Source organism: Neurospora crassa, linkage group II (genome assembly GCF_000182925.2).
Source record: "Neurospora crassa OR74A linkage group II, whole genome shotgun sequence".
Classification (NCBI taxonomy): domain Eukaryota; kingdom Fungi; phylum Ascomycota; class Sordariomycetes; order Sordariales; family Sordariaceae; genus Neurospora; species Neurospora crassa.
Window position 1 is genome coordinate 2,097,578 of NC_026502.1, and position 14,835 is coordinate 2,112,412.

The 14,835-nt window shown below is 53.0% G+C and overlaps 4 protein-coding genes across 4 annotated transcripts in view; 1 reads left to right on the forward strand and 3 right to left on the reverse strand.

The window, feature by feature from the left end:
- Positions 1–65: 65 nt before the first annotated feature.
- NCU06737 (hypothetical protein) lies at positions 66–4,880 on the reverse strand. Its single transcript, XM_958416.3, has 3 exons — positions 3,133–4,880; positions 1,323–3,077; positions 66–1,260 (listed from the first exon to the last, which is right to left on the reverse strand). Exons 1-3 carry the CDS (start codon positions 3,369–3,371, stop codon positions 1,011–1,013), a joined length of 2,244 nt encoding a protein of 747 aa, XP_963509.2. The 5' UTR covers positions 3,372–4,880; the 3' UTR covers positions 66–1,010.
- Positions 4,881–6,341: 1,461 nt separating this feature from the next.
- NCU06735 (ATP dependent RNA helicase) lies at positions 6,342–9,605 on the reverse strand. Its single transcript, XM_958414.2, has 2 exons — positions 8,854–9,605; positions 6,342–8,779 (listed from the first exon to the last, which is right to left on the reverse strand). Exons 1-2 carry the CDS (start codon positions 9,076–9,078, stop codon positions 6,956–6,958), a joined length of 2,049 nt encoding a protein of 682 aa, XP_963507.1. The 5' UTR covers positions 9,079–9,605; the 3' UTR covers positions 6,342–6,955.
- Positions 9,606–9,774: 169 nt separating this feature from the next.
- Positions 9,775–14,233, forward strand: NCU06734 (hypothetical protein). Its single transcript, XM_958413.3, has 5 exons — positions 9,775–10,859; positions 10,950–11,069; positions 11,133–11,399; positions 11,480–13,413; positions 13,496–14,233. The coding sequence occupies exons 1-5, from the start codon at positions 10,641–10,643 to the stop codon at positions 13,635–13,637; spliced, it is 2,682 nt and encodes an 893-aa protein (XP_963506.3). The 5' UTR covers positions 9,775–10,640; the 3' UTR covers positions 13,638–14,233.
- Positions 14,234–14,240: 7 nt separating this feature from the next.
- NCU10430 (SNF7 family protein) overlaps positions 14,241–14,835 on the reverse strand; it is a 1,611-nt gene continuing 1,016 nt past the window's right edge. Inside the window, exon 3 of the mRNA XM_001728107.2 lies at positions 14,241–14,777. Within this exon, the coding sequence (XP_001728159.2) occupies positions 14,532–14,777 (246 nt within the window). The 3' untranslated portion in view covers positions 14,241–14,531. The remainder of the gene's footprint in view (positions 14,778–14,835) is intronic.

Below are 14,835 nucleotides of genomic sequence, written 5' to 3' on the forward strand. Positions count from 1 at the left end.
CGCAGTCAACGTCAGATAAGTCAAGGCCAGTCAGTCAGTGCCTTATACCTGGGGATCATGAATTTAACTTCACCTTCCACGTTTCTCTTTCTACGCTAGAGATAGATAGTATGGAGGGTCGTCGCCCCTCCGTTACTGCTTGATGACTGCTCTCCTCCTCCTCAAGTTCAACAAACAATATCCGAAAAGTGCAAAGATTGAAGAAAGAAAACTAACAGCTTTTCGACAACAATCCACCCCGTTCATCCACGACTTGATCTAGAGATATATTCGAAGACGTGAAAAAATGAAAGACACAAAAAGGTTTAGTAAAGGTGAAAAGGGGGATCTCTTCGCGAACAAAAAAAGAGAAGAAAAAAAGCCAATATAAAGCATCAAAATTTAACCGTCGGTTCAATCTCCAACGCTCCCGTCATGTGGTTCACATACGCGCCATTGCCCTTTATCTACACATATGCCGATGATAATGCTGTTGTTGTTGATGATGATGATGATGATTGTACATCCGTCATTCCGTCTCTCCTCCGCTCGTTTTCTATAAGTGCGCATGAAATGTATGTATACTGATTGATCTCAATAAGACCAAACGTCAATGGTCACATCGAAGCTCCCCCCCCCTCTCATATCCATACACAGCTTTTCTCTTCCTACTTGGGAAGGGATGCGGATGTGGAAGAACATGTTGAGTGAGTTAGATCGCGGGAATCAGCCAAGGAGCGGTGGTGTAACACGTCCATGAATCTCTCCCTACCTCTGTGTCGTCATATTTTTGGTAAGTTCAAGTAGGAGGTCAGACACCAAAACAAGAATAAAACGCTGAAATGCTTTCGCTCGGTCGTATTGTCCTCATAGCCAACTAAATACCACTCAACCAAACGTTGACGCATGGTTCGCGAGAGCGTGACGTGTCTAAGATAGAAAAATTGGGGATGATGAAACCAACAATATGGATATATAAAGAAGAGAGGCTTTCGTCATTATCAATTAAAAATATGCATCCCATCCGCTGCTTAATCACGCAAATTCCACGACGGCTTTAGCTTGTCGACCACAGCATTTGCCGTAAAGACCTGCGCGTCCTCAGGTAAATGGTCTACTCGTCCAGCGCCGGTGCGAATAGCAGTGAGCGCTGCAGGCGAAAGGGGACCACTGCGGTTGCTGTGGACCGAGCCGGCGTCGCTGTTGCTGTGGGCGTGGCCAATCTTAGGTGGAGGAGCGAAGTCAAGACCAGTGAATGTGCTTGACTTGTGGAGAGTGTGACTGTTTGATGGTCAGTAAACGGCTAGTCATTGTGAGGGTCAAAATATTCAGGATTATCTTACGGGCTGGGGAGAGCAGGGAGCTCTTCAAAGGCATTGGCTAATGGCGAGTGGGCGGGGACCTTCGTCTGGAACGGACGGCGCTCACCAGCCGGACTCTGAGACCGGCCACGAACACGATCCTTGAAAGTCTCTGGTGGAGCAAAGTCCGCCGCGTTGAAGATTGAGAACTCATCCTTCAACATGGATGGGGCGGGAACGGTAGGCAGGTCTGCCGGAGGAGGAGGCATGGGCTTGCGGGGTCCGCCAGCTCTGCTACCCGCACGGCTACCGGCATTGCTACCAGCGAACGCTGAACCGGCGCGAGGACGTCCATAGCCTGAAGCGGCAGATCCAGGCCTCCTGGGAGGGCCCATCTGGTTGGAGACAGAAGAGCCAGGGCGGGGAGGACCACCGATGCCGGGGGGCATACCCCTCATGCTGCCTGTTTGAGCATGGCCAGGTCCACGGGGACCACCAGGTCCGCGAGGGCCGGGGAATCTTTGGCCTGATGGGGGAGGAGTCATGGCACGGCGAGCCACGGGTTGAGCGTAAGGCATGACGAAGGCATTCGCCTTGGGGTCGAAGTAGGGCGCGGCAAGATCGTCGTAGTCCTGGTTCTGCGGCGGTTGCTGAGGACCCTTTCCTTGCATCTGACCGATGTTCTTGGGCAGTGCCGGTACAGGAGGCGCGTCACCAGGCTTGTCCTCGAAGTACTCCTTGTAGAAAGACCTGATACGGTTGGCACGGTACTCGGGATCCTCGGACTCCATGATATCATCAGGCGGTAGAGGACGGAAACCAACAGACAAGCGGCGGTTCACACCGTTTTGAGGTACACCTAGGCCGGGACCATCCTTGGCAGCATCCTGCTGTTCGTAGAGCTGAGACTTTCTCTGCATGTTACGTCCTCTCCGGTCATCATCCTCAGGCTCTTCGGGCATCTTGGGGAGATCAAAGTACTCTTGAGGCTGTTGGATAGTCGGAGCAGCCGATGCAGGGTGAGTAGGCTCGCGGGGAGTGCTGGCAGGGGTGGAAGAGGGCGAAGAAGCATCGTGGATTGAAGCCTGCATAGGCTCGGGAATATTAGTGAGACCAAGGCCCGTGGAAGCCTTCTTTGATCCGACGTCCACAGCAGGATTCGCGGGGCTAATCGGCTGGCTAGGAGAAGCGGGAGGCTTGACACCGTCCTTGTGGGTGGCAGCATGAAGCTCCCTTGGCGAGCCAGTCAGAGTCCTCTCCGAGTCGCTTGTTTCGTTGTCGGATGTCGCATTTGAAGAGGGATCTTGAACAGAGATTCTAGGTGGTCTGGGTCCATTACCAGGCCTGGCGTGAGTGGGCTCGGGAGACCTGGGCATAGAACCTTGACGAGGAGGAGGTCCGCGGAATGGACCTCCTGGGCCCCTGTCGGTTCCCCTGGGCATGGATTTGACCGAGGCGGCATCACTGGCAGTGTACTGAGTTACCGGGCGGAAAGGATCATCTTGCGGGTTGAGCGTGCGGGCCAAGGAGTTGAGTGATGACTGAGACCCATGAGCATCAGGCGGCAAAAGGTAAGGGCTGGAAAGATTCATGTCCATCGACATTTGGTGGGCGTGGAATCGCGATCCGTTGCCGTCCTTTTCGCCCGCCATGTTTCTCCCTTTGGCTTTGCCCATGTTTTCATCCAAGCCGAAATCTAGGGATTTATGAGGGTCATGGGCCTCCTCGGCCGCCAGCTTCTTCATGTTTCTCCTATGGAGGTAGAAGAAGACACTGAAAGCAGCTACAAGTGGGATACTAAAAATGTTGTGAGTGGATTTGCATCAGCTTGAACACATGTCGGTAGACTCACCAGAGACCTAGCACGATGGGCACAGTCAACTGCGAACCGCCCACGGGCTTTTCGCAAAGATTCGGATTGGCGACGCAATCCTTGCCGTCCGAGGAAGAAACAACAGCACGGGCAACAAGAACGGGCGTGGGGATTCGAGAGCCCAACGTTGCCGAACCTATTCCCATGCTGCCATGACGTCTGACGATTGGGATTCGGCGTCCCAAGCCGTAATGAAGCCTTCCAACATCTCCCTCCATTTCACCGATCGTGATACCTTTCCTCAATGTAATCCAACGCTGAAACAACCAAACTGATAATGCCGTCGTGATCTCTGGCGCCAAATCGAAAGGTTTCGCAATGTCGACTGTTTAACGCAAGCAAGATGGTGTTGTCATAACATTTATATGTGCCACGGAAATCAACATGCAAATCTCGGCAAATGATTGCGGGTTGGCGATGGTGGTGGTCTTTCCAGAGGCAGAAGATGGCGAGTCGAGATCGTCTGTGTCCAAGAACGGGTCCAAAAAGAACGAGGATATATTGGCGACGAATCAAGATCGAGGTCACAGCGAAGAGGCGGGCTGTAATTGGCAGTACGATGTGGTGATTAGTGGTATTTGTTGGTGGTGATGGCTTCGCAAAAAGGAGGACTGTTCAGGGTCAAGCCGAGAATCTGGGAGTCGCAAAAGAATGTCGAAATTGATTTTGGGACGTTGGGTAGGTAGTCCGTCTGATCGGGTTGGAGCTGTGTGTTGATTGTGGTGGTGGTGGTTAAAGAATGGCACGCCCTGCGGCAGGGAAGAGTCCCGAAGACGACTTTTGGAAAAAGAGAGTGTAATATCCACGCGTCGAAAGACCGTGAATAGTTGGAAAACCTGAAGGCGTCTACACCGCGGAGAGAAGGTGTGGCGTGGGTGGAGGAAGAGGAGGAGTGGGAGGAGGAGGAGGAGGAGGAGGAGGAGGAGAAAGGAGCGACCGAGGATACCTAGGAGAGAAAAGGGAAATGGAAGGGGAAGGTGAAGGCCACGAGAATCCGGGACGGTTGCGGCACTCGCACAGAGCGGCAGCGTTGAGTGCTGTGGAAGCCCCAGGCACTCGCTTGTTGCACGCCAATCCGCTCGGCACACAAGCAGAAGGAAAGGAGAGAACAGGAGGCGGAGAAGGGAGCGGAGACTCTCAGGCCTACACTAGCAGGCCCAGCAGACCAGGGACCGGACCCCTGTGGCCCGCTTCTCTTCAGGCCCGGCCTGGAAGCATGGAACCTGGAAGGAGCGAGGATGGAGCATCCTGCTGGATACCTAAGGTACCTGATATTCCAGGCACTGGGGTAGGTATGCACCGGGGCAGTACACTACCACCTGCACCTACCAGTGCCTGCTGCAGCACAGCAGCGTCGCCCCTAGCACTCACTCACTGCAGGCTCGATTGCACCGTGCAGGGGGCGACGGCACATGTGGTGGAAAAAGAGAAGTGAAGAGTCCGGAACGATACGGATTGGAAAGGGAGCGAGCATAAACACTGACTTTGACCCCAGTTCGTTGAGGGCAGGAGTACCTAGGTAGAGGTAGGTATGTAGGTAGAGGAGGGACTCGGAGCTTCTTCACTTTCGTCGAGACTTTCGGGATTTAGTACAGTTGTTGATCTGTTCGGGTAATCAGGGAAGCAGCAAATCTGAGGTGTAGTGTCCATGCTAAGTACGTAGGTAGGTACCTCGGGTGACTGTCTCGACGATAGCCTCACCTCGTCATCCACGGCCGCCCGCGATCCTCCCGTCAGCGGCTGCGCAATGGTTCAGTTCACACCTAATGTCCCTTGTCGAACCTGCATTTGCTGTCAGGTGTGACCTGCTCGACGAATAGAAATTGCCAATTTCACCTTCAATCAAAGGGGGACACCGTCTCGACGTCTCATCGCACCTTTTTTTTTTGTGTGTGTGTGAACGGGGGTTTGCGGCAACCGTCAACTGACTGCCCAACTGCTGCTGCTTCGTCCGATGTCCACCACAACGGGGAGCATATTGTGTCTTTCCATGGCCCTGGTTCAGGAGCTGGCCAATGCACGGGATTTGCATGACCTCGACCAGGATCACAATCGCTTTGACGACCTTGGTCTCTGAGTGGCTGATAGCATCATCAGCATCCACTCTTAGGTCAGTCCTATTTGTCGACATGGCGCGAGGTGGATACGGTACACTAAGTACCTCTGCACTAGTGTACACTACAGATGCATTTGCTGCCCCGGCAGGCCAGGTGGTGCAACACACCGCCCCATTTTTCCAGGTACAGCCAGGCCCGGCTCGCCAATCACGGGCCAAGGCGGTTTCGAAAAAGAGCGCGAAGGGGACGCTCCGCTGGAGAAAGAAGCTTCGTTGGAGAAAAGCGACCCCTGGTCTATTATGCAGGAACAGACCTCCTTGAAAGCTTCTTCCATCCATCCACTGGGGATGCCTGGCGCTAAATCTCGCCAAAACACAGTGCCACACGGCGACGGGCTAAGATTCGATACCTCACCTTCCCTTACTTGGACGCTGCCGCCCAGAGGTATGATATCTTAGTGCTCGTCTAGTAACGAAGTGGGACGTTGCTTAGTTTGCCGAGATGATGGCTGTGTCAGCATGCTCTCCAATTTCAGGGGACGGCGAGACGGTGGGAGGAGGACGAGGACGCCAAGCGAGCCAACCGCTCGTGCCTCGTTTTCATCGGCCTCTCCCGCCAAGGGCTAGGGCCAAGTTGGTTCGGTTACAAAATACCTCTAGTCTAGCACGTAGGTAGCTCGCGGGGATGGGAGTGAAACGAACGAGAAAGGAAAGCCAAACGGATCGGATAGACGGCCCCGACCTGATAGGTAAGGAATGAAACGACGCCTCAAACGCTGGTCAAAGTAGGTATACCTCTAAGTCCAAGATTCTCAACGAAGGACTGAGTGCCGTCGAGATCTTGGCTCACAGCTTCCGCATGACTTCATTACATCGATGCAAGTATTGATCATGATCGTAACTAATGCACCACTGTATCTAGCATCTGCAGTGCCGGACGGAATAAGGTATGGAAAGAATATGTACATACATTGCATCTGCCGATCGTCCCCTTCAACCATACCAAGCAGCCGACATACTGCGCGTAGCAATCGCCTCGCTACCCGAAAGACGTGCCCAGCGCAGACTAGTCTAAAACCGACCGAGACTTCAATTTCACTTTCTCACTGTCCGCGTAATATCCTTTGCTATGAAGATTGATATTTCTCTTGACGGATGCTGCCGACCCCGTCTTGTTGTTTTCCTGAAGAAAATCCCGGGAATAGCTTCTCTCTTCCTTCCTCCCCACACAGTTCCATGTCTGGTTCCAGTGTTCCACCATCTCGGGCTCCCCTCTTGCGGAGACGAAATCAAAGCTGACCCAACAATTCCACTCCATACAAAAGTCCGCCGGGGCATACATTAGAACGATCTGCAAATAGCTTGTGGGCGACGAGGGGAAAGCGGAAAAGCCAAGCAAATCACCCAGACACGACCATGGCTCGCGTGGATATTGTTTCACCGCGTATCGTCATTCTAGTGGGTAGGACAACGTTCGGATGTCTTTACTGGATGCCATGTGGCCCGCAACTAAATGTCCGAAAGGCTCTTCTTCAGACAGGCCTGGCGGCACGATGGTATTGGAGACGATATCAAAGACATCTGGTGATTTTGGGATTGTGTGCACCTGAAACTATCTATTAATCAAACATGGGGAAACTCAACCCTGGGCAACGACTTATTCCGACAACAGGGTTACTGCTGTCCCTGCAGAAATGAAGTGCTGCTCACGTGGGCTGGCCCGGCCCTCGTGATGATTGATTGCCTTTACATTGTACTGTAAAAGGCGGACGCATACTCGACCAGCCAATTTTTCTCAATCTTGGTAATGTCCCGGATAAAGGTCTTCTCTCCGGACTCCATGATCTCGTGGAAGATGACCCAGTCAGCCTTACGGTTGAACATGAGCGAGCTGGGATGCGCGTGCAGCACCGTGGTGCCCGACACGTTCCGGAAGGATCCGTCTGGCTGCATGCGCGCAGCATGGGCAAAGTAACCCGTCGTCAGGCACCGTCGGATTTGCTCTGCCTTGTTGACTCCAGCTGCTGCTGCTGCTGCTGCTGCTGCTGCTGGTTGAGGGACTGACAGACCGTCCTCGGTGATTCCAAAGCGCTCAAGCCACCTTCTCAGCTGCGCGCGAATGCTCATGGCACGCGTCATGGCCTTGAAGTTGATCAGGTTGTCATGACAGAACCGAGCCTCTTTGCGTCCCTTGGTAACGAAAGCCTGGTAGACGTTCAGAAGCGTAAGATGGTCACCTTCATCAGCAGCGAACTTGCGCCTCGCGCTCTCCGCTTCATCCTTTCCGCCATCGGGCTGGACCCAGATGGAACCGCCCAGGCTGGTCATGGCTGCAATTGTCAACATTTCGCCAAGGCAGCCGAAAGAGGGGGCGGAGAGAAGGGTCTTGGCCATCATTGGTTCAACAGCCAGCTCAGCCATCCTCAGCCCCAGCGGCTTTGTGAGTTTGGCGTAATCATCCAAAGCACCAAGGGAGTACAGTAGCTCCAAGGCCCGCGTCATGAGCTCAGCAGGGGGTGGAGTGAGGAAATCAAAGCGCAAGACATTGTCGATACCCAGTGCCTTGAGCTGCAGAACGAAAGGTGCCAAGTTTGAGCGTTGAATCTCGGGAGGATTGGCATCATGGAGAGCCTGGTACGCTTCCTCCGTATAGAGGCGGAAGCATTTTCCGGCTTTCGTTCTACCCGCTCGCCCGGCACGCTGGGCCGCAGAGGCTTTGGATACGGGAGTCGCGGTCAATGTCTCGATGCCGGTCTGGGGATTGTATGCCCGCAGCTTGACAAAGCCGGAATCAACGACATAGACAATGCCATCAATGGTCACGGAGGCTTCGGCGATGTTTGTTGAAAATATGACCTTTCTGAAATTGGCGGGAGTCTCATCAAACACGTACATCTGCTTCTCAGTCGGGAGGCCAGCATAAAGCGGCAGAGGCAAGATGGCTTCGGATCCCACGGGCAACTGGGCCGAGCGCTCGGAGACAGCTTCGACGGCCTTTTCGATCTCGTCTCTGCCGGTCAGGAAAACAAGGATGTCGCCTTTTGGTTCGTTGGTATGAATGTCAAAGACGGTTGAGATGGCCTTCTCGAGATAGTCCTCGGCGGGCTTCTCGAGGTAAAGAATATCGATGGGGTAGGTTCGGCCCTCTAGGCTGACGATGGCGCCGACGGGGGCATCCTGCTTCTCGTCAGACTGAACATTGTCAGCGGACTTGGCCTCGCCAGTGCTATCGGAGAAGAACCTGAGAAATTCCTCGGCTTGCAGGGTTGCACTGCTGATGATAATTCTCAGCTCGGGGCGCTTCTTGCGGATCTTCTTGAGTAAGCCAAGCAAGATGTCGGAGCTGATGGATCGTTCATGGGCTTCATCGATCATGATGACGGAGTAGCGCGAAAGCAAGGGATCGACGAGCGCCTCTCTAATCAGAAGACCGTCAGTGAGGAACTTGATGCGGGTTGCTTCAGAGGTGACATCCTCGAAGCGGATGGAGAAGCCGACTTCCTTTCCAAGTTCGCAGCCAAACTCTTCGGCGACTCTGATGGCAACCGTGGATGCAGCGACACGACGAGGCTAGAACAAGGGAAAGGTTAGCATATCCATGTCAAGCGTGGATTGTTTGGTGTATTGAGAAGGGCAGGGCATACCTGAGTGATTGCAATGACCTTTCCATCAGCACACCACCCTGCTTTCTCGAGGAACTGGGGGATTTGCGTACTCTTTCCGGAACCAGTCTGACCGACGACAATGGTGACCGGGTGCGTTTCGACCGTGTACAGCAACGCCTCGCGGTGTTTGGCGATGGGCAGAAGTGCAGATGGCTTATGCAATGCGGGAATGAAGCCCGCGTCAAGACCAGCATCGGCTGCCATTTGGAGCAAAGCTCAGAGATCCAAGAACAACGATAGCAACAATGACCAGGAGATGTCCACTTGTACACGATAAGTGCTCGCTCACACTGAAGTAAAGTTACAACAGCGCGTGGTGGCCGAAAATTATAGGTAGTTAGACTATTTATCACGGCCGGGCGCCCGATAAACGGTGACGTCGTCAGAACTTTGCGTCTTCACTGCAAACCGAAGGTTGCTTCAGTTATCGTCCTCCTTCTTGAAGAGCAACTCGAATTTCCCGCCCAAGTCACTGTCGAGTAGGTAGGTAGCTAGGTAGGTACCTAGTATGTGTGTAGGTACCTACTAGTAGTCACCCGAGTTCACTTGGCTGCTTGAATGTTGTTTAAAGGAGAGAGTACACTGGCAATGAGTCTTTGCAACTGAAGTCGTTCCCCGGCGTCCAGTCCAGGCAGCACTGCAGAGTCACGGTCCAGTCGTCGTGATGGTTAGTTGCAATGATGGAAGTTGCGATAGGTAAGGTGAGGTAAGTACCTAGGTAAGTAAGGTCACGTTCCACCGACACAAAGTGTGGCGCCATACAGTGTAGGATAGGTACCCAGGTACCTCTATTGTGGCGCACGTGAAACCGGCACTGCATTCAGTCGGTTCAATTGATAAGTTGATTTCAAGCGAGAAGGTTGCAACATTGGGCTGCTCTCTCACTTGGTATCGGGCTCCACTCATTCCGCCTCCCGTCATCGCAGTCATGTGGGCCGCCAGCCCGAACTCTGCTTTCTGTGCATTCATCGGCAGGTGGTGTCTCCCGGGCCCTTCAACTTAACCCCGTCCTACACTTCAGTTGCTGCCCGCGGCTTCTGTCATTCCATCACACATCCTCATACATCCCGTCCACATCAGTTGAAAAGCAGCGCCGAGCTAACATCTGCCTTCATCTGACTAAACCGCGGCGCCTCTGCAGGACAACTCCAGATCCACTCAACTTCCTGAACTCTTGCGCACATTTCGACTTGTGCCTTGCTTCATTCAGTTGTCGCTGTAGCCCCTACTGCTGCTCCTCCACCACTTTGGACTTGAACGGCTTTTGATTCTCAGCTTTGTGCGAAGCGCGAAAGACTATAGACCGGGTGGCATCAGGCTGACGAGAGATCTCTTGCTTGCGTACTCTGTGGCATTGCAAATCCTCGCACTTGTCTTGCCGCGCCATCTTTGTCGCGGCTTGCTTGTCTTCATCTCGAGAGCTGAAGAAGAAGTCGACCTTCTTTCTCCTGGCTCCTAGTTCTGCGCCTGTTTTCGTTTCGATTTCCTTTTCGTCATCTGCGCAAGCATTGATCTTGCCTCGCTCGTACAAAGGCGACGCCGTCCTCAGCTGAGCAGAGCGAAAGCCATCGCGACAGCCCGCCCAGCCTCGGATTCAGTCTTCGTCTAATTTCTTTGCCTTCCATTCATCACGAGGTCCCTTAAAGGATAACCCCGCGCTTCTTGTCTTGATTGCCCCGCACAAAAGGTACAAGCGTGGCGTGAACCAATAAGGCTACTGACTGTTGCGCTCTCCATGTTGAGGTTGTAGGCTATTATCGACCGAGATGGGTAGAGAGAAGAGGACCACCGGCCATGGCGCGGCCAGAGGAGAGCATGCCAAAGCACGGCATCAGAGGGACCGCAAGGGGAACATCATGGATTGGACCGCGCCGCTCCCTCCTGGCCTGGTAGCAAAGCCTGACAGACCACAGTGCTCATCCAAACACAAGTCCTGGTTTGAGTTCATCGAGAACAAGGACAAGAAGAAGAAGCTGGAGATCGAGGTAATGACCGACCGGAACAGGACATCTGCGCCAATCAGGCGCTGATATGTGTGTGATTGTGAGAATAATGCCTTGACTAACAAGCAACAGTTCACCGAGAATCGCGAGCCCCCGCCAGGTTTCGAGTTTGTCCCCATTGGCAATCCCACTTTGACCACGGCTTGTAAAGAGCTTTCGCGAGAGCAAGGTGCCATGATCTTCATCGTCACGGTTTGTTACAATTTCAGCTATCCAACATCCAACGTGACCAGCTTCTGACGCTACGCTCTATAGTCTTCCAATGGCCAATTTTCCAAGGAGCTTAGTCGCCATCTGAACCGTGTTGGTATCCATGTTCGAGAGTCCATTGTCGAACAGGCACGCCAACAGTTGGGACAAGACTCAAATCTGCCTACACCTGATACGGGCGCCGGTCAACCGGAGCCCATCCCAGAGAAACAAGAAGACATCAACAAGCAAGCTGACGCAGCTATAAGGGATCTGTTTCCGCGAATACCGAACACTGACCGCCAAATGATCATTGAACACTCGTTCAACAAGGTAGGCGCATCATTTACATTGACAAACTGTCGAAACAAGTTCCTTGCATGGATTCACATTCTCACCTTTTCCTGTTTTAGGCGCGGCTACAAGATAAGAAGGATCCGCCGGTCGGTCTTGCTGCTCATGTTACGCTTTCACGTCGTGTTCAGCTTGCTGTTCTTGCTCACATCAGACATAACCACACGAGATATGACAAGCTTCTAAGGGAAACAAGCTATGTCAATGCTAGGAAAGCGGTTGAGGGTCTCTGTCTCGACTACCTGGTCAAGTGGCGAGGAGATGAGGAGACGGGCCGCGACCAACTTGATGAAATCTTGGCCGAAGTTGTCGTCATTTCAGATTCGGAAAGCGAAGATGAAGACGAGGACGAGGATGACGATGATGGCGAGGATCAATCTTCCGATGCCTCTTCAGTGGAAGAGGTCTCGCCAGATAAGCAGACTGCGCCGGTCCGGTCCACCCTGCCTGCCTCAGCCCCAAAACCATCCCCCCCAATTGTCGATTTAACCCAGCCCAGTCATGCTCAACCAGGCCCAGCAATTTCGCGAAGAGCAAACAAGAAGAGGGCCAAGAAGGAAGCTCGGAAGGAGAGACTGGCTGCAAAGAGAGCCGAAAAGAGAGCCGAACGTGGCTTCAACAGGTACCGAGCAGTCGGCCAGGCCTGGAGCCAGGCAGTCGAGCGTCAGCGCCTGGGGAATGTTGAGCATGTGCCCAGCCCTACCGCCACAGACGGCGTCGATAGGTCAGTTCCTCACGTTCCTCAACCCTGGCAGCCTTCTGGGCCAGAGAATGTCCGTCCCCCGGATCAAGGTATATATTACACAAGGGAACCGCTACAACAAGCGCGATATGTCTACGACAACGGCTCCCAACAATCAGGGCCGGTCTACAGCAGCGTGCAGCGGCCTAGCTTCGTTGAAGCAGCGCCACGAGTGGCCGATCCCAATTTTTACAGTGAACAGGATTGGCCTGTCCAGCGCCTGTCGCTACGAAACAGCTCCAGGCCTACAGTTGGGGCTCAAGCTGCTTCTCATGCGAACACTGTTGTTGAACGGGTAAGACATCACGGCGAAGACCTCAGGGACTATCTCGTGCCGTCCGTCGAAGAAAGATCCCCAGATGTTGCAAAGTTCCCGTCCGAGATTCCTAGTCAAGAGTACAGGCCACCGCGGGAGGCCCATAACGATATGTCAAGTAGGCAGGTGCATTACACACTGAACACTCGAGAAGAGTTCATCACGCTTCCACCGCGGAGTGACGGCATACGAACAGCCACGGTGCCTGCTGCACGCCCAGAGTCTTATATCGTGGTCAACTCACAACCGCGTGGTATGACTCGAGCCTATGCTCCAATTGCAGGTACTGGTAACCTCCATGACATGCCCGTGTATCGTGACGATGCCCGTCTCGGTGATTACGGGCCACCCGTCAGAGCGGATACCCAGTCCTGGATCAGAGACGACAATGCTTATCCTAGGTCGGAGGCCTGTCCGATTGTGATTCACGATTCTCCCAGACCAGTGAGGCATGAGAGCGTAGTCCCGGTGCGCTTCCCTCCAGAGGCACGCCCTCCACCACTGCCTAAAAGGGAACACGAAGACGTCGACCATTTGGGCGCTATTTACGTTGGGGACCGTGACACGTGGCGTTCTGACCCCAGAAACGGCCAGTATGTCGAGGACCAACTGGGAGACTTTGCTGAGATCGTAAGGGTGTCCAACAAGTTTCCAAAGCGTCACGGTTCCCAGCCAGTACCGGTAGATGTAGAGTTTTACGACTCTCGGCCGACCATTCCACGCGCGCAAGATCATGGGCATGCCTATCGTGAGGGCCAGCGGATCTATGACTCCCAATCAGGACACGCAACTTATCCGCGAATCGAGCGCGTCGTTGGAAGGTATGAGCAACCTGCCGAATATCGCTCGGAGGAGGTTGTATCAGGGATCAAACGGTATGCCGATGGATATCCAAGTGGCAGCGCAAAGCGGCAAGAAAGAATTCTGGGTATAGAGTACGTTGCTGCATCTCAACCGCAATGTCCCCTTCATTATACCTTTTCATTCTCGTCATGTACTAATCAAAAGGCTTCACAGGTCTGAGGGGCATTTCCATCCTGTCACTACATACGTTCCTCTAGATGACGACTACCGGTACCACGGACAACCTCAAGTCACACATGCGCCACTGCGGACTTCCATCTACCCGCCAGTTTCTGCTTATCCGCCGCGCCACTAGCAGCGGAGTCGTACGATATAGTGGCATCGTGGCATACGACAGAGATTCCGTATTGAGTCAAACAGATGTACTGTTGAATTTCCTACGAAACCTTGCATGCGGGTGTATCAGCATGCTCTTTCTCATCTTTTCCAGCCACGGATGGGTGGCAGACCTTCTCATACATAGCGTTAAGATACCCTGTGAATATTGGAGGACTAGAGCGGAGGCATGTTGTTCAAAGGTGCATGATCAGGGCGTCATGGACATCGTGTATGGGTGGCAGCTTGCATTTTTTTTTTTTTTTTGGCGTTTAAAACTGGCTTAAGTGCATGGGACCTTCATGTGCTGGGCGGACGTTTGAACTTGATTGTCAAGGCGAGGCGCATCAGAAGCGTATCTTTTACCGGATAAGGGTTTACCTGATACGCAATTACAGCGTATTCCATACCAATCTGTTTAGCATTAGATCGAGTAAGGCCATGGTGTAGGGTGTTGTATTTTATTTTATTGCTTTAACAGTCATGCGAATGAGGATGGAGCTGCCAGGCATGCGAACATGCTCATTGCAGCACGTTAGCAAACTTTGATATGATGCACAATGATAAGAACATTCGAAAGTCTGTAGCATTGAACTTTGCGTATTCAATTCGGACAGTCAACTTTCGATACGGAGATGAGTGATAATACTAGATTACGAACGTGAAGGTATCCAAGGTTTGTGGACAGAAGGTGGATCGACGAGCTCATTTCTCTTTCCCAACCAACCCAAGATCGGAAATCGTAAAGATGGGTATTCACGGTAATCTCCAAACCGGCTTCCTCATGCCCCCAACCATATCAAACCCAAAGACCTTTTATTGAAAAACTCCGAAACACCTCTCACCTCTGTGGATATATAATCATAAATCATCGTCAGGCCAGCATGGCCTGTCTCTCCTCTTGTCGTTGCCGTTGCCGCTGCTGTCTCTCCTCTTCTTCCGCTCTCAACGGTGACGATAACTCGGTATCGGGAACATTTGGTAGCGGCACTTGTGGTACTGGCTGTACGGGCACCCGTTGGTTCTTCGCAGCCACCTCGGCCTCCAAAGCCGCCAACTCTTCTTCGACTTCGTCTTCGTCCTGGTTGGAGATGCGACCTCCTAACATTTCGCTTACTTCCTGTTTTTTTGGGGAGCGCCATTGTTAGCTAGCCACTCATTCAACGTTCCCAACGATC